The 14359-nt window shown below is 43.3% G+C and overlaps 2 protein-coding genes across 2 annotated transcripts in view; one reads left to right on the plus strand and one right to left on the minus strand.

Annotated features, from left to right (window-relative positions):
- The window catches only part of Tnni3k (TNNI3 interacting kinase), a 274985-nt gene that overhangs the window by 60660 nt on the left and 199966 nt on the right, over positions 1 to 14359 (minus strand). The window lies entirely within an intron of this gene.
- Lrrc53 (leucine rich repeat containing 53) overlaps positions 1 to 14359 on the plus strand; it is an 18267-nt gene that overhangs the window by 3439 nt on the left and 469 nt on the right. Inside the window, 5 exon segments of the mRNA XM_031376106.1 lie at positions 1814 to 2226; positions 2228 to 2455; positions 2457 to 2631; positions 5207 to 5722; positions 8409 to 10489. Coding sequence (XP_031231966.1) covers positions 1814 to 2226; positions 2228 to 2455; positions 2457 to 2631; positions 5207 to 5722; positions 8409 to 10489 — 3413 coding nt within the window.

A 14359-nucleotide genomic window follows, 5' to 3' on the forward strand; every position in this document is an offset into this window, starting at 1 on the left:
TCTCTCTCTCTCTCTCTCTCTCTCTCTCTCTCGGCAGTAAATGAGCTGTAGAAATGCTAACAAGAACTGCTGCCTGTATTCATTACGTATTGCTTGCTTAAGTCAACAATTTAATAAGACACCTTATTAACAGATTTGAGGAGAATGTGATTTACATCCTGATATTCTGGAAGGGATAAACAAGCTATAAGCTCTGTCAGTGGAAAATTCTCAAAAGTGAGCCTGTGCAGAGACAGAGTGAAGAATTTCTTTCATTTCCAAAATCTCAGAGCTCTCTGGGAATTCAGAGGTAGACGTTCTCATCCTGTCTGAACGGAGAGTTTCACCTTAGACATGCAGTGTGCTCTGCTCCTGGTCAGCACTAAAAGCAGGTAACATGTGCTCCCATCTCATGAGTAGACTTCCATGGTGTGTGTGTGGTGGCAGAGTTGTGTCCCCTCTGCATGGCTGCCCTTCCATGTGCCCTTATTTACAGGATGCCATCCCTGTGGGGCTAGACTTCATGAATACAGAGTCAGAAAGGTATTGGGGTAGCAGTTGGTGTCTCCTTGCAGATAAGACATAGAGAAACCAGAGCTTGCTCAGTGAGAGTCTGCCAATCCCAGAGCACTAGGCAACCAACAAACATCAAACTCCCCTGAACTTCTCAGACATGACAGTGAGAGTGGAGAAATACCAAACTGGGCAGAATTAATAGAATTTAAATGATCAATAACATGTGCTTTAGAAAGTTCCCTGACTTAAGCTTGTGTGCACTGTGAGGAGGGAAGAGATTCTTCCAAGGGAAGGCACTCTGAGCTTCCTGTGTTTTACATTTTTATCCCTTTGTTTCAACCATGCAGCCTGAATTTCCTAGGGGAACTTGCTTCCTCCATGGTTGTGGCTCTAATATCACCTTTAGACCTCCGAGGGACAATAGGCTCTTTCATTCTCATGATACTGTCATCTGCAGTCAAAACAACTTTAGCACGATAAAGATGAGTTACAATAACTCCTGATTACAATACATCTTTATTGAGTTCAAATGCTTTGGTTTCTAGGGCAGAGCAGCTATGGCTCAAAGGTGATTATGAGAAGGGACTTAACAGTTGGAAGCCCCAGTACCACCTGCCATCACAGGAAGAGCTTCACAGAGGGAACAGATACCAGACAGAAGTCCAAGATGGCCTCTACTTAATGAGAACCCTGATGACAGACCCTCCAGTTGTCTAGAGAGAATATAGATCTGACTAAGTTGACAACTTTAGCCTGGAGCAAAAGAAGGAAAAAGAAAGGAAAAAGAAAGAAAAGAAGAAAGGAAGGAAGGAAGGAAGGAAGGAAGGAAGGAAGGAAGGAAGGAAGGAAGGAAGGAAGGAAGCAACTGAGTCCCCTCCCTCTCTACCCAGCTCACAACTTTTGGTTGGAGAGATTGGAAAGAAAAATTGATTGATTTTCTAGCAGAAATATCCATCTCTGACAAAAGTCTTGTTAGGGAGCCTTATCAAGTCAGGTCAGGGGTTGGGGTGGAGGTCTACAGGGATAGTAGAGTTGGCCCATATCAGAACTCAATCTCTAAGGAAGCCTGAAAGGCCACCTTTAAAACAAATGTCAGTGTGGGTGAGCCCCCAAACCAATTAACTCCACATACTGAGGAACACGGGGCTTATGTTCCTTCTTTATCATGTTCTGGAGACAGAGGGAGGTAAAACCCCGCATTCTTATAACCAGCTTTGGACAAACTTGTAATTGTTCTCCTTTTGTTTTTTCACACCCAAGTGACAAGACTCCCTCTCTTCTCCCCGCTGTTCATGTGCTTGTGTCTTCTTCCCCACAGCAGCTCCTGAGACGACCAGGGCTCTAAACCTTACGGATGGAGACCTCTCTTCAGTAGAGCATACCGATCTGACTCTTCTGGTTAACCTGGCCCTGCTCTCTCTGAGCCGAAATGCTATCTGTGGAATTCAGGAAGGCTTCCTGCACCACCTCACCAAACTTCGGACCTTGTCTCTGGGCCACAACCACATCCCCAGTTCTTCTCTGTCGGGCCACACCTTCAGCAAGCTGCGAAGCCTACAGGTCTTGGTGCTGAGCCATAATCCCCTCCACAGCCTGAGAGCAGCCTGATTCAGGAACACCAAGGCCCTGAGCCGACTCTTGCTGGATGGAAATCAGATCACCAGTCTCATGCGGGGTTCTTTTAAAGGTGCGAACCTCCACAGACTCAGACATCTGGACTTATCTAACAATTTATATTTCCTTCATTGAGAAGGATGTCTTCCAGCCCGTACCCCAACTGCAGGAAGAGGATCTTTCTAGAAACAGGTTGGCTCGCATGCCAGATGTCTTTACCCGGCTAAAGCAGCTGAGCCTCCTGAGCTTGGAGGGGAACCACTGGAGCTGCACCTGTGACCTTTACCCGCTAGCCCGCTTTTAAAGAAACTTCGCGAAGTCTATGGCTCTCACACTTCACAATAAACAAGGACCTAAACCGTGAGGTGCTCTCCCCGACTGTGGCCACTGCAAAGAGCATGCTGAAGCTGTCTGAGACCAACTGTGATTCCAAGGGTCATAATGTCACCCTGACTCTAAAGGACAGGCGTCCCCTCCTCCCAGGGCAGGATGTGGCTCTCATCACTGTGCTTGGCTTTGCAGGTACATCTGGGAAACATAGGCCTCTTCGTTCCACCCTCGAGTGTGTTTTCTTGGAGCGTGGAGTGAGTTATCTCCACAGCAGCTGGGAGAGAGCGAGGGCTGTGGAAGGGAGGGTTGAACGGTATAGAGGTGTCAGCAGACCTAGCACAGGTTGCCAACACTTCCTGTTTCAGAAGAGCAGTGTAAGACAGAGATAGGAGCCTGAGAATGAAGGACTACAGTCCACGTGTAACTCGTGTAATAATCTGGAAAGATGAACTCATCTTGTCACAGACACTTCCTGTTATCATGACTGCTACACAGGGCTACTTCCTCTCTTTCAGTAAATGCTTTCCACACAGTACTGGGATATTTATCTAGGACACGAGGAAAAGGTATAAAGACATGGTGAGCTGTAAGCAGTCACCAGTGGGGACAGGAGAGATGGCTCAGTGGGTAAAGATACTCACTTCCAAGCTAATGGCCTGGGTTCCATCTGCAGGGCCCACGTAAGGAAGACACATAACTCCTTCACAGTCCTCTGACCTGCTTGTGCTGCTTGTGGTCATCCATGGCAAGCTAACTATATATATATAGTTATATGTGTGTGTATGTATATATATATATATATATATATATATATATATATATGAGTATGTGTATGCATACACATATATATGTGTTTATGTATATACATATATATGTGTATGTATGTATATAAATATATGTGTGTGTATGTGTATATGTATATATGAGTGTATGTATATATGGGTGTGTATGTATACACATATATGTATGCATGTGTATGCATATATATATGTATATGTATGTACATATATATGTGTGTATGTATATACACATATGTATGTGTATGTATATGCATATATATGTGTATATGTGTATATGTATGTGTGTGTATATACATATATATGTGTGTATGTATATGTGTATGTGTATATATATATACACATACACACACACACACTTATATATATATACACGTATTATATATACATATATCAGCATTACACATGGGTATGGAATTTTCAAAGAATAAAGGTTTGTATTTAAAAATTTACAAGTGGGCTTTTCCAGAATCATGAGGCAGTATGAGCAGGAGAAACTTAGGATGCGCACACACAGGGCCTGTGGAGCACAGTCACTGAGTCAGTCAGTGCATGATGTCGATTTGAACTCATGAACCAGACTCATGACTTAGAGCAAGCACTGTGCCTTGTTGCTGGAGTGCTTTGAATTCTTTGAGGACTTGTATCTCCTCTTTCACATGCTTAGCCCATACCAAGAAAGGGATAGATATCACTTATTTTTTTAAGAGTAATGGAATTTAAAAATGCACTGGGTATCATAGCTTGCCAGATGAATGATAAACAGTACTGCCATTAGTCAAAATTTCTTGAGTTATGGATCTGTCTGTGTGTTTTAAAATGATCTCAGTGCATGGTGAAGAATATACACAGGATAATGAGGGTTGTGTGTGTGTCTGTTTCTCTGTGTTATGTTTCTGATTGTGTGTGTACATGAGCACACACATTTCTCTGTGTGTCTGTATATGTGTCTGTGTGCTTCAAATTCTGTCTGCCTCTGTCTCTGTCTTTGTGTGTGTGTGTGTGTTTGTCTGTGTGTCTATGTCTGTGATTGCCCTCTAAATCTGGAGGACAATGTCCCACTAATGGGCATTCAAGACTAAGTGGTGGACTTTGTGCTATAAACCATTATTTGAGAGGAGGTTCTGGTTGAATCTCTGATGGAGACCAGACAACAGAGTGACCACCCAGCAGCCATCACACTCCCTCAAAAGGGGACCTGAACTCGCAGAAAGCAAATTTCTTTAACATTTGTGTAACAACATTGGTAATCTAAAATGCCAAGAAACTATTTCCCACAAATGGCAGAGGTGTTACAACAGCAACAGATCCCTCGATTGTATCCAGAATCTGAGAGCCCAGGATAACTAACAGATATTCCAGAGAAAACCTAGGCAGCTGCACGTCCAAGTGATAGGTCATGGGGTTCAAACTGGACTGAGAGATTCAGGCATGAAACAGGGACCACAGGCATGCTCATCACATCACGAGTAGATGTGTGCAGTGTGGTTTAGCATGTCATGTGTGTACAAGCATGCATACGGCTGTGCTCATGTGGTGGCTAAAAGAGGGTATGGGTTATCCTACTCTATCAGCATCCACCTTATTCCCATGAGATGGCTTCTCACTGAACCTGGAGCTAAGGTGGCAGCCAGTAAACCGCAGTGATCTTTCTGCCTCTGCCTCCCATAGCTCTGGGGTTACAGTGCACATGTGACCACACCCAGATTTTCTCACAAACTGTGAGGATTTGATCTCGGGCTCCAAAGTTTGTGCAAACAGCACTCTTACCCAGGCATCTACCTTCTGACTCTGGAGTTCTTAGTATACAAACTGTGCAGTAGAATGATGTCAATTAAAACAGCTACTGTCTGGCTTGATGGTTTTCCTGTACTGATAGATAATAGACGCTTCCTGTGCCTTCACATGTGTGAGCATCACACTTCTCCCACAGCGTTCTTCTAATTGTCTTTTTTTTTTTTTTGCCACAGGAGCCATTGGTCTTACATGTGCAGGGTTAATCATATTTAACTGGAAACTCCAACAAGGCAGAGCAAATGAACGCACATCCAAAAACCGTTGTTGCAGAACTCTCAATGAATCCCTGTGTGCTCATGAAGCAAGAAATGGCCATGCTGTGGGGTACTGTAACTGCCACTTAACTCGAGAAAATGAGACAGAGGTCATGTCCGATGTGGGCTCCAGAAAGGAAACACCACTTAGACAGGAAAACAGTCATCAAGCAATGCTGGCCTCCAAGTCCACAGCTCTGGATGTATCATTCAGAAAGCTGAAAGGGAGAGACCATGGGGCACACAGTGCTCGCTCTTGCCTGGGCGATGAACTGCTACAGGCAGGATGCTTGGGGCCTCCTGGGAAAAAGGAAGCTCTTTATGATGCAGACTTAGTGACAAGATGTAGTCCAAAGACAGCTGAAAAGCCAAACAACCAGAAACATGGAGAAGTCCAGTCTCAAATCCTGCCACAGCATGGAACTAGAGCAATAGGTGAGCCTGTATTTAGAGAAGTGCTATAGAATTCACTGTAGTCTGTTTAGTCTGCTTCTTCCTTTTTTGAAGATATAAAGGTACTGTGAGAGAGAGAGAAAGAGAGAGAGAGAGAGGGAGAGAGAGAGAGAATATGTATATATATGTATAAACACACAGATGAATTTCTGAGAACCTGTGTGTATATAAACATGCACATATGTATGTGTGATAATATGTGTGTATAGGTGTGTGTAAACATGCACATGTGTTTGTCTGAGAACCTCTGTGTATGTATAAATACACACATGTGCATGTCCAAGTATAAGTGTGTACCTGTGCAAATGCACACATGTGCATGTTTGAGTATCTGTGTATGTGTCTGTGTGCCAGTAAATGTCTCTGTGAGAGTGTTCATCCTGTGTATGTGGTAAGTGTGAGTCTCTCTGTCTGAATGTGTTTTGGATGTGCAACAGGGTGAGCTATCTATGTTGTCTCTCCTCCCTGACAAGTGGATGTTGAGAACCAATACCTAAGGATGCTTTAAAAACAAAAGAGAAGCCTCAATAGCAATATTGCTGAGATTTCTAAGAATGTGGGTACCAGCTTTCATCCCAGCATCCTCTGAGCTCTGATGCCAATTTGCAGTAAACAGCCTTCCTGGAGCATGGCATTTGAGAAGAATGGCCTCCTAACGCCAGTGACTCATTTCAGGAACAATGTCAAGAAACACACTTTGCTTGCTGAGCTGTCAAGCATGATAACTTCTCAGTTCTGGGAAAGTCAGGGCTTAGCTCATTGTCTCATGTTGGGAGCTCAGTGGACCTGGCCATGGAACTTACCTGCTGTCTGGAAGCCATGCCACTACTGTGGAAGCAATTCGTCAAGCATCTGCCTTTCCTGCCTGAACTCTGGAGCAATGCTCTCATGCCCTGCAGAGCACACTTACACATACATGGCTGCTCAGAACAGAGGCTCTGCCACTTATTTCAACTGGTTTGGAGGAAGCAGGATTTTCTGTTGGAAAATGAATGACAGAGGAATCATGTGATACACTTTCTGTGGCGATCTGGCCCTAAGGCTGGATTTGGGCACCGCAGGATAAGAATGAAACTATATTTTATTTCCTATGTGGCATAAGGCAGGATGTGAGTTTATCTGACTGTATTTCTTGCTGGTTCCTTAGGGCTGATTAGGTTTGACTCCAGAAAAAGATGGCCAAGAAAAAACAGCTTCCATAGAAATCAGAAAAGATTGGTTTTACTTTATAAGAAATCAGGGCTTAGCTTTTTCATTTCCTTTTAGCTTTCAGAGGTACCTAAAGCCTTGCTTGTTCTGTCTGTGGGGGAGTTATATATACACAAGAGGACATGGCTAGTTAACCCTCTGCAGCACTGGCTTCTTGGTCTGTCACATCAATGGTGTCCTTGGGGGAACAGCTGCAGTTCTGCAGCATTCTGGGGGAGGGGGAAAGAATTCAGGAAGGCAGTTAAGACTATACTTGGTCTTGAAGACAAGTTCGAGTTAATGCTGTAACATGGGACTTCAGAACAGACTCCTCTGGGTAGAGAAAGTGCCAGAAATCACCTAGTTAAGTAGTTCTTCCTGTTTGCATTCAGATTCTAGAACTTATGAGAACCTGATGAAGACCATCAGGACATTCACCCATGCACATCGGTCCTTTCCACACCTGCAGCTTTCTCAAAGTGGTCCATAAGTGTGCCTTAGGGTACGGTGACATTCTAGCCTGGGTTTGGCTCATCTCCTCTTTTACCTAATAAATGGAGTTCATCTTTTTTTTTCCCTCTAAATTAAATGATTTCCTGAAACAAGAGAAAGCAGACTGGTGAGACTCATTGTAGATAAGAACGTGATAGGCTGGTCTGAGTCCTGACAAGAACCTGTGGAAAAATAACAAACACCCAAATCTATTTCCTTTCTCTTAAATGTCCTAAGATGGCAGAACTTCCACGATAGACCATGTTAATATCAAATGAGCTAATAAATGTATACTATTTATCACATTGTCTAGTTCTTCCTATAAGCAAAACTAATATTAGGTTTTTGTTGATATGATTGAATGTGTATTATTAATGTTATATATATATTATCTATACTATTTTAAAGTCACAGGTAAATGTTGCCACCAAGGAATATGCCAAATTACCCAATTATTAAGAAATCTCTAGTGGTTATTGCATTAATTTACAGGAAGCAAAATAAAATATGGCCTTCAGCCTTCATTAAGGCAGCAGATGTTCTTCTTTTGTTGTCTAGGTTACTCTGCTTGAGACCTGAACATTGCTTAATATCTCATCTACATTCTTCCAAATTTGTATTTCCATTTCCAAAATGGGAAACGAATAAGAAAAATCTATTGTGCCATTTGAAAAGGATTCAGATGTCAGTCATCTTTAAAGGTAACATAACCATTATGGAATCTAAGTATGAGCTAGCATGTATGTCATTTACAATCCTAATGGCACAGTTTCTAAGTCAGCATTTCAGGTGGCTACAAAGAACATGGTTGCAAATGCACCAAATAGCCAAGGGCTCTCTTTCCTATCAGCAGAAATTTAGGAAATACTCAGGAATTATCACAATTAAAAGAGTCATTTTACAATTTTCGTATAGTTCATAGACCGCTGGTTGGTTGGGATATTACAAGTGTGCCTAGTGGTAAATTCCATCATTTATTGTTTAGCAGATATGAACAGTGACACATTTAGAAGCAGATATGAGACGTCCGCCTCAACCTTGGCAAGAGTGAGTCTTGTGAAGCATTTAACAAATGAATCATGGCAGTCTCCAATAGGGAAAGGAGACAACGCTGCACAGAGACTCTTCATCACCACTTCATCCTCTGAGCGACGGGCGCCAGGGGAATGTGTTGACGGCAGGATTGCCCACAGACATAGAATGGGATATGACCATCATCAGGACCTTCTAAAGTGGAGCAAGCCTACAAATTCTCATCCCAACACTTCCTTTGCCTGCAAATATGTGCCCTGGGATGCATTTCAAGATTTTGTGAGAGAGAAGAAACCGGATAGAAGACAGCATACAGAGTCTGAGAAGCATCAAATTCAAATTAACAGAGCAATAGAAAAATTCCTCAGGAGTCAGGGCAACAAAGACAAACCAAGGTCCTCAGCAAAAATCAAGAAGGCATATTCTACAAAGAGAGTTAGATTCCAGGACCCTGACTTAGTCAGGGCAAAAGGGCTGGTGGTGTCAGCAGAAACACCAGTCTCCTGGAGACAGCGAGATAAGGAAAGCCAACACCCGACTTCCTTGGATCTCAAAAACTGTACCAGCCTGGAGGAGGTCAAGGAAGCAAGGGGAAATCTTCTGGAGCAACAAGCTCCGAAAAAGAAGAGACTCAAGCCCTCCCATCTGAGGGAGAAAGTGAAGGGACAGAATTTAAGGAGAAAGGTAGATCTGCACCCCTTTAGAGAAACTAGGGTCTACCCAGAGGAAACTACATCAGAACCCACCAAGCGACATAAACAAACAAGGTTACCTCCCCAGAGACCAGCCAGAACTTCTGAGAGAAGATTCAAAGCAAAACCTGTGTCTTTTGTCAGTTCTCAGTTGCCAGAGAGGAGCATCCACGCTAAGCTCACTTGCTCAAAGGTGCCACTGGAACACGCCCTAGATCAGAACCCTTATCAGGAAAGAAATGGCACCTTCAGAGCTGACAACGTGTCTGTAGACAACAGGGGCTCTGAGCAGGGCAGCTGCTGCCCAATGGGCCACGATCCTAATGGGAGCTTATTAATGGTGCCTCAGCCCTCAGTCAGGGTTGCTGAGCACCACCGCTCACATCCTCTTCTCTCAACTGAGCAAATGGAAAACGTCACTCGTCCACAAGGGGAAGTTCTTGGCCCCTTCACAGCCTGCTTGGGAAATGGAGAGAATAGTGTTTTACGATCTCAGCACTCCAGGGGGGTTATTGACCATGCGGTAATGGTGTCCACTCAACACACGGAACAGGACAAATTGAAGATCAATGAGTTAAACCAGTTTATTTTGTCCCTTGGTGACAAGGTGATTGACACCTTCAGTGAAGATCACATTTTGGATGAGAATCAAGCTTTACAACAGAAAGAGGAAACGTCAAGCCATGAACAGCACGGAAGTGTGGAAAAACCACTAATGAATACCATCAACATATCCCAGGGAAGAGTAGAAAATTGTATTATGGATGGGAAAGAGATTGATGTAGGAAACAAGATTTCTCACATAGAGGATCTTGTACCCTCTCCCACTATACAACCGTACAATAACCTGCCATCCATGGTGCCACACTGTCTCCCACACCAGCACAACTGCAGTGGGAGAGGAACGGACACCAACACCCTATCGCAAGGAGATAATGGTGGCGAACCACCATGGATGCAGGCAGGTGCGGGAGAGCAGAGACAAACACTCCAGGAGAGGGATGCAAATTTTCATGCAGCAAGTTGGACAACACAAATGGGCCCCACAGAAGAAAGGCAGCAGACACTGGAAGGTTCAGGGAAGGAGAAAGTTGTGTTGTGCTACCCCAGCTCTGACAAGGAGAGCATTTCCATTAAAGACTTGAGAAAAGTCAAAACCAGCAAGCCACAGGATGAGATAGATCTTCAAACTCACAATCGTGGGCCTCATTGCAGATACCCCGGAGATAACCAACCAGATAGAGATGACAGGGGATACAGGGAAGCTGCAGGGTCAGGGGGGAAACCAGGAGCTCCTTATCTCTCACAAGAGTTAAATGTCATTTATTCTGAGGCAGAAAACAAGGTGCCTCTAATCCCTAACACCGAAAATGGAGCTGAAAACCAACCCTGCTTGAAAACCTCATTAGACACATTGTTTACTGGGGACTCTTACCCACCCACTAGAGAAAAGACCCAAGGAGCTGAAGGCTTTGCAGCCCCTTAGGAAGAGCAACAATATGAACTAACCTGTACCCTCAGAGCTCCCAGGGACTCAACCACCAACCAAAGAGTACACATGGTGGGACTCATGGCTCCAACTGCATATGTAGCAGAGGATGGCCAAGTCGGTCATCAATGGGAAGAGAGGCCCTTGGTCCTGTCAAGGTTCTATGCCCCAGTGTAGGGGAATGCCAGGGCCAGGAAGCAGGAGAGGGTGGGTTGGTGAGCAGGGGGAGGGGGAGGGAATAGTTGGTGTTTTTTTTTTTTTTTTCTGAAGGGGAAACTGGGAAAGGGGATATCAGTTGAAATGTAAATAAAGAAAATATCTAATAAAAATTTTTTAAAAATGTAAAAAGCAGCAAAGAGCTGCTTCCTGACATCTTGGGATATCCCAGCAGAGCCATCATATTCCTCCATATGAGAGTAATTGGAGTTGATCATGGTTTTCTCTCTGCCATCACTGAAAACCATAATAAACAGAGTCAAATGGAAGCTCAATTTAAGTTCAAACAAACAAACAAACAAACAAACAAAAAGTAGAAAGTCAGAAACAGCAAGTTGCATAACATTCATTTCCAGGACCAAAAACATCTCTAAACTCTGTGGACACTGAACACACACTGTTCAGGGCATAGTTTCTCAGTAACTATTCATTTCCAGTGAAATAAAAGTTCGCAGTCAGCTATAGCATAAAAATCTATGCTCCCTATAGTTGAATAGGCCTTGAACTTTTGCCTAGTCCTGGAAAATCAACCAAAGACTTAAAAAGTCTCAAACGAAGGAGGGTTCAACTCAAAGAGAGCATTTTGCATGTGACGTTTATTTTATGGAAATTGTTATGCGCGTCTCAATTAGTGCTATTACAACCTTGCTTTCTGCACTGATGAGCAGAGCTTCATGTGTGCCTGATCTGTTTTCTTAATTATGGTGTAATGAAAATTCAGCAGTGTTTGTTAATTGTACTGCAGAGTGGTAAATTTTACCCATTTGTAATCGCTTTGTCGATAATTTTCTTAGATCTTAAGTAGAAGTCTTAAAAACCTGCTATTTCTCTAAGGGAAAATAATTGAGGATTTCCAGGCCAATTGTAAAATTTGAAAAACCCTCTAAGTCCAGAAGAGGGCAAGCTCAGCTTCCTTCCTTTCAGAAGGGCAAACAGGTTTCAGAAGCAACGCAGTCCGCTCAAGAACAAAAGGAATTTTAATGAGCTTTATTGCCAGTTGTTATTAATATAAGTCTTTGAAAACCAAATAACCATTATCTCGAGTCTTTAGAGGTTTGATCTTTCCAGTTGAGCCTGCCACTGCTGTTTGCTGAGAGCGCCCCTCCTTGCACAGAGAAACCAAATGTGCTCATAAATACTGGATTTAGCAGCAATGGTGAATAACTTTTGATCATTGAAAGTCACATTTACCTGAAGACAACAGGTCTGCTCAGGCTATTTATTACTGATATCCAAGTAAGGTTTGTAGCCTACGTATTCACAGAGCAGAACACTATAGTTCACATTGTGTAATGAGGGTAGGGAGGAGACTAAACAGAAACAAATGTTCTCTGTCCCGTCTTTGTACCTGGCCTGGCCTCTCCGTCTTCTTCTTCTTATAATATGTATAATATTAAACGAGCCCAAGGGGTTGCTCAGACATTGCAAACACTGCTTGGCACCCACTGCACTTCGATTTCCTGTGTGTATCTGACAGCAAGTGATGAAACATTCTCGTTTTGAGAGCCCTTTACCCTCTTCCTCTGTCTTGCCAAGAGTCAGACATCTCTGGCTCAGTTCTTGCCCTATCTGTTCTCATTTGCCCTCCCTGCCTGGGCTTCACTCCCTTATCACACACCTGTGCCTCCTTCCTCTCCTGATACCACTTTGTTGTGGGGAACACCTCTGAGGTGAGAGGAGCACCTAACTGCTGGCTGTCCTGAATGGTCAGTCTCTTCTGACTGATAGCTCTCTTGGAGACGGGGATGGGGCTATGATTTTGCTTCTGCATCTATCTTTCATTTTATTCCTAATATCTCAAAAGTTCTGTCTCTGTAATGAACCTTGTTAATCAGCCTTGTTCTCTCTCCTTGCCACCACTACCAGTATTACAGCAGCAGGGGTGAAACCTCCTCTTTTTCACTGGCTGCCTCTCAGAAGGCAGCAGAGATGGCCCCCTGCACACTGTCACCTCTTCCTTAGGCTGCTTCTTTTGCAATAGATCTTAGGTTTCTGTTAGCCTCCGAATCCCCATGGCAACCGTACAAGTGCTTGTTAGAATCAGCTGGATCATAGTGCCAGCTGTGCTGGGGGCTGTTCTGACCTCAGAACCTTCGCTTCAGTTTCCATGTTTCAGATCTGTCTCTCCCAGGCACACGCTGCTAGGGTGCTTGTGGAAAGCATAGTTCCAGGCTGCGTCTTAGGGATGCTCATCCTGAGCCCGAGGATGGGGCTGGAGATCTCTACTTTTGCACAGACATGAGGGTGAAGTGAATAGCGTGCTGCCCCATAGTCGAAGATAAGCCAGAGGTTACTTCCTGGGCAGAGTTACATGCAACAATTTCAGTAAAAGAAATGAGACACCCTTCATACCTAGCAAATATATTTCTAAACAAAATTTCATTATATAATTTTCCAGTACTTTAGTGGTAACAGTAAAATCATCTACAGTTTCTTGTATGAATTCCTATTGCATTTGCAAAGGCTGACATTATTTACCAAAGTCAGCCTGGTCTACATTGCAAATTCCAGGATGGTCATGACTACACAGACACTGTTTAAGAAAAAAAGAAACAAGCCAACAAAACATACTTCCTTGTGCTTCTGTTACTGTCTGGAAATGCCTTTAGTCAGTGTAGACACTTAAGCCAGTAGCACAGACTTTGGAATATTTGGGGCTTGGATTGTGTCATGAATTTTGAGAGTGAGTCTGGGGGTGACCAGGTAGGAGTTGCAGAGGTGAAAGGGGAAGTGCAAATGATGTCAATACAGTACTCACATCTGAAATTCTCAGAAATTGAATGTGGAAATGAAGCAAGGAGCAGAATAACATGGTATTAGTTGTTTATATCTAAAGATCTCTTTATCAAATGCTATCTGGTCTAGAGGTTTAACCTGTCACTGACTTTAGTGTTGTCAAAACCAGCAAACCTTTCATCTCTTTGCTTACAATAGATGTACATGTTTTCTCTCAGTGTGCATGAACTCATTCTCTCACCAGATCCTTACTCAGTGAATGCCAGTCTTTGGATTTTGATTTTAGCCCAAGTGTCATTTCCGGGACAACTTCAAGGAGTCACACTCTCTCTGACCTCAGTTTTCTGGAGTTGATCTACTTTGCATTTTCATAGAGTCTTCCTTAATCTTGGCTCTTAGTTCTAAATTTATTAATGTTAAAGCCATCAGGTCCATGGACAACAACTGTAGAATTCAGCAGTAGAGACTCAATAAACTACTTGTTGAAGAAAAAAGCGTGTTGGTCTCTTGTTGCCATTCCCTTACCACCTATCCTGCTGATATGGTAAGGACTTTTCCAGGCATTTTAAAGACAATAGAAAAAGCAGAACATCATCAGATATCAGGATCAAGCCTGGACCCACTTGAGTGAAAGCTCAATGTTACTAGATGCTTGCTTGGCAGCTCCATTGTTCAATGACACCTTTTCTCTATCTTTCTGCCTGAAACTAGAGCCAGCCTGTGTGCTGTGCTGATAAAATTCACTCCTTAGTAATACAACATTTCCATTAAAAC

The sequence above is a fragment of the Mastomys coucha genome, unplaced genomic scaffold, assembly GCF_008632895.1.
Source record: "Mastomys coucha isolate ucsf_1 unplaced genomic scaffold, UCSF_Mcou_1 pScaffold16, whole genome shotgun sequence".
NCBI lineage: Eukaryota > Metazoa > Chordata > Mammalia > Rodentia > Muridae > Mastomys > Mastomys coucha.